This window comes from Chelon labrosus (genome assembly GCF_963514085.1).
Source record: "Chelon labrosus genome assembly, chromosome: 16".
Lineage (NCBI taxonomy): Eukaryota > Metazoa > Chordata > Actinopteri > Mugiliformes > Mugilidae > Chelon > Chelon labrosus.
Window position 1 is genome coordinate 11,930,390 of NC_140349.1, and position 9,474 is coordinate 11,939,863.

Sequence of the window (9,474 nt, forward strand, 5' to 3'; positions counted from 1 at the left end):
TTTAGCATATATTTGGATCATACACTATTGTGCAAAGGATTTAGATGCTATACAGTGTTGCACATAAAGTTGGAATAATTCTGTTTCTGGACAAATTCCTCTTTTTATTCCTATTTATACAAATCACATTGTCATATTTCCAGTCCATCATTGTGGACAACGGTGTATGTGTGTTTGTCATGAAACAGAAAGGCTTCTAATCAGTCCAGTATGTTCAGTTACAACGAGTTTTGCGAAAGATGACAACAGAATCCTGCCAAATCCGAACTGCCAAGTGCCCTGTAAACGCCAAAACTGAGTGGTATATGTAAGTAATGTGGCTAAGTAGTTGTAAAGTAAACCCAATTTGCAGAAAGGGAAATGATCAGAAAACCTTTGCACTTTGTAAGAAGATAGCTGCACAATAAAAGTATTCATAACGCTATTTTTAAAGCATCATTTAGAGCTTAACACTAGGTATAGTTTGCAAAGCTCAAACCAGTGAAAAATGTTACAGAAATCAAATCTGAGTCAGGAAAGTAATCATCTGACCATGTAATTACCAGCATGAAGAGCAGACTGTACTGGTGGTTTTGTTTTCTCCCCGACCGGAAGAGCTGTGGAAGCTGAGAAGGTGGGTTTGTACAACACGTGAGCTATTGGAAGCCCCGGAGCTATTGTGCCATATGGTGGACCATTCTTTGTGGGTTAGAGGAGGGTGGAAGCGACAGGGTGGTGGGGGGGGCGGAGTGGCTGTTAGGTAAGCTTTAACATGTCTGGTCAAGGCGGCTGTGGGCTAAAACATGGTATCTGTGGCAACACGTACCAGCAGGGTAGCGATGTAAAACAGTGCATCAAGCAATAAAAATGGTCAGAAATGGTCTTTGCAGGCCTCTAGACTGAAGAGTTTACCTAACTAACATAGGAATTTAGCAATTTGAATAGGCTCAAATGATTTTTTTTGGCATCACCATAGTGTCGACAATTGCTAAGTGAGTTGACAGAGTCCAGCTGTGGCTGAGAAGGAGCTGTTGTTCTCTGCCAGCGTGCATCGTCCACTGAGTAGTCCAAAGAAAGTGTCAGGTCCTATGAAACCACAGCGGCGGCTATCCCGGACTGAAGAAAAAAAAAAAAAAAAAAGGAGCCGGAGCGAGCAGGACGGGGGGAGAGCAGAGAGAGAGACAGAGATTGCCTGACATACTAAGCATTACCATAATTGGCTTTTCTACATGATAGGACAGAGGAAATAATAATGTCATTTTATTTACAGCCTTCTCTCTGGCGAAACACGCACACACTCATGCACACCGTACAGGTCAATGACACACACTGATCAGGCCTGTCCAAAGCCATCAGAGGTGAGTGGCAGGGAATGGAGGGGCCGGTGACAAAGCGAAACGGGAGAGAGAAATAAGACTGCCACGCCAGAGCTCCCATTTTGAAGGGCCGCTAAACGTTGAGAGGGAGCCTCGCCGGCCGCCCCGCCGCCGATGCAGCTCTCTGCCACGCAGGGTAAATCAGCGGGGTGAAAGCTTGCGGAATTGGACATTAGCACTGCAAATGAGAGCCGGGATTGCCCTCTTCTCTGAGACAACATGAATAAATGAAGAAGGTTTAAAGGGGAGAGTGTGTGTGTTGTGTGTAAAAGACGGAGGAGGGAAAGCAGTTGTGTTGATTGTGCCGGTGCCTTGCGATGCTTTAGTTGTACAAACCTGTCTTGCGCTTCATTGAAAAGCAGTCAGGATGTTTGACACAAGTCACGGCCACTTGGCCTTTTAAAGTCCTACCTTTATATTAATTTTCTTGATTAAATTGCTGAGAATAAACAAATAAAATCAGTGGTTTTCAACTCTTCCTGTTGCGTGAGCCACAGTTTTGTTTGTGGGTGTGTGTGTGTGTGTGTGTATCCAGGCTGAGGCAGGGCTGTGTGTTATATACAGTACGAGTGATACAACGTCTGGATTTTTCTACCATGTGTTTGTGTCAAATGCATATAAAAGCAAGGTGTTGTGAGTGTGTTTGTATGTGTGGACCTCACACAGCTTCCTGCCTTTGGGAAGAATATAGTTTCGGGGAGAGGAGTGCACGTTTGCGTTTGTGTGTGTGTTTGTGTGTTTGTGTGCGAGAGAGAGACTGGGGGATGTCCCACTGTGGTGTCACCTGTCTGCAGCAGGAAATCCTGGACTTTGGGCACAACAATAGTGACAGGCTCCTCTCCAGACGCAGATGGCTTCGCTTTCCCCCCACTAGCCACATTGCGTCTCTGCTTGCACCTGACACGCTGTGACACTTGAGACACACACAAACACACACACAACTGATCAGCCTCACACTTCACAAACTTGCGCGCGCGCACACACACACACATACGGTAACTCAGTTCTCGCTCCTCATATCTCATACTTTGCTGTTTAACTTTTTCCCCTGTCATTTTTTTTCAGTCAGATATGCATACACACACACACATACACACACACACACCTCTTGTTCGCTGGCCTAAACACATCTTTTTTCCTCTCTTTTCAAAACTTCCCCTCTTTTCCCCTATCCTCCCTGACAGCACAAAGTGGGCTTACGTTTTTGACTGACAACCACAACAGACACTTTTGCCCCCCCCTCCTCCCCTCCACCCCCGTTTTAATCCCCTCCCTATCCCTCTCTCCCTCCCTCTCCTCTTCCTCTTTTGTTCTGAGTGACGCTCGAAAGCCGCCGTGTCAGCATCTTTTCCATCTCTGATTGCCTTATTAGCCGGCGGTGGCACCCGCAGCTTTTCTGACACAGATGGTGAAGGAGGAGGCTCGAGCTTGGGGGGGGAAAAAATGGCTGACTTGTGTTTGTTGTTGTTGCTTTCCCCTCCCACCTCCTCTCAGGCTTGTTTGTGTGGACACTGACACCTCGGGCTGACACTGACACACTCCTGACACTGACGCCTGTCAAGGCAACATACGGAGGATGGCAGGGAAAGAGTAGAATTTAGTGCTGGTGTGCTCTCCGTGTGTGTGAATGTGTGCGTGTTTGTACTGCTGTCAGGTTTCTCCCACTTTGTCAGCGTTAACTACGCTCACCACATTGACTTTGAATAGGTTCAATTTTGCATTTATTTCAATACAGCGGGCTGCATCTTGATAAGGAGAGTGAGGCAGGTTGAAAAAAAGATGTGCAGCTGCTATGGAAATCTGTTAAAATCTCTAATTTACTGACTTACTCGGTAAATGATTTCAGTGTAGGCCGTGTGTGTGTAATTAAGAGCTAAAGGAATAGTTGAACTAACAAGAGGATGGATGGATGTTGATCATGTACACTTTCTCGCATTTTACGCACACGTACAAGCCGGCTGTAGGACCTCTATCTTCTCCCATGCAGCAGTAACTGGCACCTCCCAAACATCAGGTATTATGTCCATTCCGATTATGGGATAGAGAGCTGCATGCTGTTTGAAGCTGACAGCACATCTGCCTCCTCACTGGAGACTGACTCTGGCACCTCAGACAAGCATCTTACGAGGGATGGACTGGGGAAGCTGCCTTAGCGTATTTAACCCTCCATCCTTCTGAACCTGCCTCCACGATAATGTATATCCCTTCTTGCTGCTATTGTGATTTTCACTCTTAAACAACAGTCAATGAAAGCCGTTTTATTTTAGCTGTTATCGAAATTTGCGGACATTCACACGGAAAGAGGAGGCAGCCATTTTCGACTGAGGCCATAAATTTCACTCTCTCCTTTTAAAATGGCTCACTTGACGCTGAGAGTACGCACGGAGCACAGGCAGTAACAACACGGCTTGTCATGTCCACTGGCCATTTCCTAGCATCACGCTGTGAGGACTTCCACAGCCGATGCCAAGTTGACTCCAGCCAACCGTGGGCTTGGCACGGCTGATGCAGCTGGCACTTTCCTCCACTATCTCTTACTTGTGAATCCATAGCATGTGTGGCATTTTGTGAGAGTCGAAGGAAACCGAGTCAGGAACTGATCTGTGGTTGCTCTATAGCAGAAAAATAGACAATGACATACTGTATGAAAGACTATATGGCTGTAAGATGATCTGACATTTTCAGTTTGCTGACAAAGAAATAGGTTTTACATCTATGAAACAAAATGGTAGCACATATATTCCATAAAGTCATCTTGTTAATTTGTTCTCATGTTTTAGAAAATGTTATTAAGGAAATGTGGATGTTATCCACTTTATTTTTACAAGCCTTTGTCCTCTGTTGGGACTAAAACCTCTTTAGGATGATTGCATTCACCACATGCATATACTGTACAGTATAGTTGTCAGTTACAAAATACTAAGAAATTAGTGTCTAATGTCACGTTTCTATTTGTTTTGTTTTCCAGCTTATGGACCTGAAGATGAATTTAAACTGGGCAAGACTGATGACGAGGAGCATCTGCAGGATGATGGCCTTTCTCTGGACGGTCAAGACGGAGACTATCTGTTCAATGATGACGAGGACGCAAGAGATCATTACAGCTGCCAAAACTCTCCACTTAGTAATGGCACCAACCCAGACGCTGGGTATGCTTCTCCCCTCAGCACCACCAGTGATCAGCTGGTGGACCTTAAGACCACCAACTTCAGTGATCAGGACAGGGTAGAGGAGAAACTGGAAGAAGGTGCTGAGTCCATCAATGGCCTCTCGCTACAGGACAGTCTGGCAAAAATGAAAGCCGTCTATGCAAACCTGATCTCGGACGCCTCCTGGTCCAGCATTGCTTTGGACATGCTTAAAAGTAAACAAGGGAACGACTTTACTGCTAGCGACGGCAGTGGGAGCAATCACAAAGGGAGCAATGGGTTCCTGAACAGTCACAGCCCCGGCAACATCCATGTGAAGAACAGATGTAGCAGTAACAACACCTCAGCCACTACTAACATTACCACCAGCAGTACCACTGCAAAAACAGTGTCAAGCCACAGCAACAGTGGCGTCAATGTAAGCTCTGGCAGCACAGCAGGAGGATTAGCCTATGACTGGCATCAAGCAGCTTTGGCTAAAACCCTGCAACACACTCCATACCAACTCCTTCCTGAACCCAGCCTTTTCAGCACCGTGCAGCTTTACAGGCAAAACAATAAGCTATATGGCCCAGTGTTTACAGGAGCCAGCAAATTTAGGTGTAAGGACTGTAGCGGAGCTTATGACACTTTGGTTGGTCTGACTGTGCATATGAATGAGACAGGCCACTACCGTGATGACAACAAAGACACAGAGGACGATCGAAGCAAGAAGTGGTCCAAGCCACGCAAACGTTCTTTACTGGAGATGGAAGGCAAAGAAGATGCCCAGAAAGTTCTTAAATGTATGTACTGTGGACACTCTTTTGAATCCTTACAGGACCTTAGTGTTCACATGATCAAAACAAAACACTATCAGAAAGTGCCTCTAAAAGAACCAATGCCAGCGCTCACTTCAAAGCTGGTACCCCCAACCAAAAAAAGAGCATTTCAAGACTTGATGTCTCCGAGCTCACCAGAGTCTGTCTCATCTGGCATACTCTTGGGCGAGTCTCCCAAAGACCAAAGAGTGGTCAATCCCTATGTCACTCCTAACAATCGATATGGTTACCAAAATGGTGCCAGTTACACTTGGCAGTTTGAGGCACGAAAGGCACAAATTCTGAAATGCATGGAATGTGGCAGTTCACATGACACCTTGCAACAACTGACAGCCCACATGATGGTCACAGGACACTTTCTTAAAGTCACAAATTCAGCTTCTAAAAAGGGTAAGCAGTTAGTTTTTGATCCTGTGATAGAAGAGAAAATTCAGTCAATTCCTTTGCCTCCTACTACTACACGACTCCCAGCACCTAATGGTAAATCACAGCCCGACTCCCCACTGCGGCCTTCTAGCCCTGAGGAGAAACATGAAGAAAAGAAAGATGAAGAGACGGAGGATGAGACAATGGAAGTTAAGGAACCGGAGAAAAAAATAAAAGAGGAGAAAGAGGACCCCCCTGAAAAAGCTGATAAACCCAGAAAGACCAGAACCTACCAGTATCTTACAGAAGAAGACTTAGAAGAGACACCTAAGGGTGGCCTTGATATCCTAAAGTCTTTAGAAAACACTGTTTCGAGTGCAATCAGCAAAGCCCAGACAGGAACCCCAACCTGGGGTGGATACCCCAGCATTCATGCTGCTTATCAGCTCCATGGTTCTTTAAAGTCTACCCTGTCCTCTTGTGCACAGGTTCAACCTTTGTTCAGCAGCACCAGTTTAAAGGTGATGTCCTCTGACTTAGGCTCTTTGATCCATTCACCAAATAGTCCTTCTCCACCTCCAAGTCACAAGAGCAATGTGCTGGCCATGGAGGAGTTAGTGGAAAAAGTGACAGGAAAAAGTTCAGTCAAGAATGAGAAAGAGGAAAAACCAGTGGAGATTAAGTGTAGATCTTCAACAAAGTCTCCATTGCCAAATCCTAAGGACAAACGTACTTCACCAAATCGTGAAAACCTCTCAAAGGCGGCGCAAAGCACTGCAGTAGAGGGTCAGCCTGAGCCACGATGCAAGGAAGGAGAGCTGACAGAGAGTAAAATAGATATACAGATAAAGAGTGAAGTAGATTCACCAAAAAAGCCTGTAAGTAATGGCTGCAATAACCTGAGCATCATCACTGATCACTCGCCTGAACAACCACTTGTCAGTCCTCTCAGTGCTTTGCAGTCTATCATGAACAACCACTTAGGGAAAGCTGCAAAAGTGGCCACCCCCTTCGTTGACCCTTTTGCAATGCTTTATAAGATCAGCAACTCCTCTCAGATCAAGCAAGCAGAACCTGTGAATCAATACCCCGATGACGATGATGATGATCAGCCCATGGACTTGACAAAATCCAAAAACAACAACGGAAGTGCAGCTAAGGGTACGCCCACTATACCAAACAACAGTGTAAACAACAGCAAACCAGTTTTTCAAAATTTCTCTCAGTCATCTCCGCCTCTACGAGAAAATGCTTTGATGGATATTTCAGACATGGTGAAAAACCTGACGGGCCGTTTGACACCAAAGTCTACAACCCCATCTTCCGTCTCTGAGAAGTCGGATTTTGATGGCTGTACATTTGAGGATGGCATGGAGGAAATGTCCCCCATCCAAAGACGGAAAGGCAGACAGTCAAACTGGAATCCCCAGCACCTCCTGATTCTCCAGGCCCAGTTTGCTTCGAGTCTTAGAGAGACTCCTGAGGGAAAGTTTATTGTGAGTGACTTAGGACCTCAGGAAAGAGTCCACATCTGTAAATTCACTGGTCTCTCCATGACTACTATCTCACATTGGCTGGCCAATGTAAAATACCAGTTAAAGCGGACAGGGGGCACGAAGTTCCTCAAGAATATTGACTCTGGCCAGCCTTTGTTTTTGTGCAGTGACTGTGCTTCCCAGTTCAGGACTCCCTCATCCTACATTCATCATTTGGAGTCCCACCTTGGGTTTACCCTAAAAGACCTTTCAAAGCTTTCCATAGACCTACTAGAGCAGCAAACAGTCAGCAGAATTGAAGACAAGAGTTTTAGTTCATCTGGACTTACAGAAGAAGACACTGGCTCGGTGTATCAGTGCAAACTGTGCAATCGGACATTTGTGAGCAAACACGCAATAAAATTGCATCTTTGCAAAACACACGGAAAGTCGCCGGAGGACCATCTCGTCTTTGTGAAAGAGCTGGAGAAGTTTGACAAACAGTGAAGCCAGATGGTGCTGATAGCATGACAGATTAATGTTGCACTATTACTCCAAGCTACAATCTGTCATAACAGATAGTGCCACAACTGTGTTACGCATTGTTAAAACACATAAAAACACAGGAAGCTTTAATACTACATACTGTAATTATTCAGTCAATCATAAATAGCAGGGGCTTCCTCTGCAGACGCTCTAAGCTACATTGTAAAAGTGGAAGTTTTGGTGACAAAAATGTACCAAATTGGTGCAGCAGCCATGGCACTATATAGTCATTGACTGATTGTTGCTTTTCGAATGCACTGCATCTTATCTGAGCCTTTAGGAATAGTCCATCTGTTGTTTTAAAACTGGATCATGCTCTTATTTTGATCACTGTTTTTTGACTCTTTTTTTTGTTTTTTGTGTTTTTTTTAAGATAAATATATTTCAACACAACTTGCATATTATTTATGAGACAGTTTGTGCATGACTTTATGTAAACCAGTGAGTATATTATGTCTAATGAAGTTTCAACCATGATGACAAAACTGATATCCCTGTTTAACAAATTTTGGGTTCAGCTGTCTATATAAAAGTATATGGTGAAAGATGGTGTTCTAAAATGTTATGGTGATTTCAGCACTTTAAGTAAGTGTAAACTGATGAAGAAATGTATGAATAATAAAAAAAAAAAAAAAAAGGACGACACATGAGTTTTAAATCCCTCGCTCAGCTTTTTGGGGACTAATATTGTTTTCTATTTGCCATTAAATCACAAATTGTTACAAAATGTTTAGATTCTTTGTTTCTCTAGTAAAATATAATTTCCTGGTTGTTTCAACATGTACAGTATTTGCGTTAGTAGGCTACCAATTTTATTATTGTGAAGCTACAGTTGTAAAGTTGATGGAGTTTAAAACTTATTGTATGAATAATCAGCAAGTATGTATACATGTATGTCAGCATATCTTGCTCTTTACAGTTCTGCATTATTTGTACCGTGTGCATTTTTACGATGTTATTTTCTAGACAAACGTGGGGCGAAATGTATAAAGCTACAGAATATTGTTGGACCGCAACGTCCCTTTTTTTCCAGTGAAAAGTAGGTCCCTCTGTGTGGTTTACATAAATTGACAGAACTCACTGGCATCTGCTCTGGTGCTCGGGACTGTACATAACATTGAAAAAAATACATTCTTCACTGACAAATTTCCAGGTTTTGTCATCAACCCAGTTATTCAAAACAGCGTTCTTTTATCCTCAGTTGTAAAATAAACTCCATGTCCTGGATTAAAATGTGTCGTTGTACGTTGCATTTATCACACTCTCCTAAAATCACACAAAGACTGAGCTTGAAAGATAACATCCTACTGCAATATTTTATTCAGTTTTTTTTTTTTTTTTTTTTTTTTAGCCTTTCTTTCTGTCTGTGAACTAACAGTACCACGGAATAAGGTAGCTTAATGTTGTTGTAAACTGCTGCCAATGCAAACTGAGAATTTCCACGTCACCTTTAAAAGGATTTAGCTTGCAAGCCACAAGTTGTCTTTTATTTTGAAGTGGTTACAGGAAATGCAGTGTGTGTCAGTGAGCATGTCATTCATCATAAAAACAAGAAAACGGTCTTTTGACACTGTGTCCAAAAAGCATTTAACAGGTCCAGGTGCTTTCATTTTAAACGCTTTTTGGATACACCATGACCTAGATGACTGAGAACATTCACAGACATATCGTTTGACAGTGAATCGGTATTGGAGGAAGAAGGAGCAACCACAGTGATCTGTTAGATGAAGAGCTGTAGGCGACAAGTTGCACACACTCAACT

At 43.6% G+C, this 9,474-nt stretch overlaps 1 protein-coding gene across 1 annotated transcript in view; it reads left to right on the forward strand.

Moving 5' to 3' along the window:
* The window catches only part of tshz1 (teashirt zinc finger homeobox 1), a 28,531-nt gene extending 19,599 nt beyond the window's left edge, over window positions 1–8,932 (forward strand). The window contains exon 3 of the mRNA XM_084563811.1: window positions 4,324–8,932. Coding sequence (XP_084419937.1) covers window positions 4,324–7,673 — 3,350 coding nt within the window. The 3' untranslated portion in view covers window positions 7,674–8,932. The remainder of the gene's footprint in view (window positions 1–4,323) is intronic.
* Window positions 8,933–9,474: the final 542 nt, after the last annotated feature.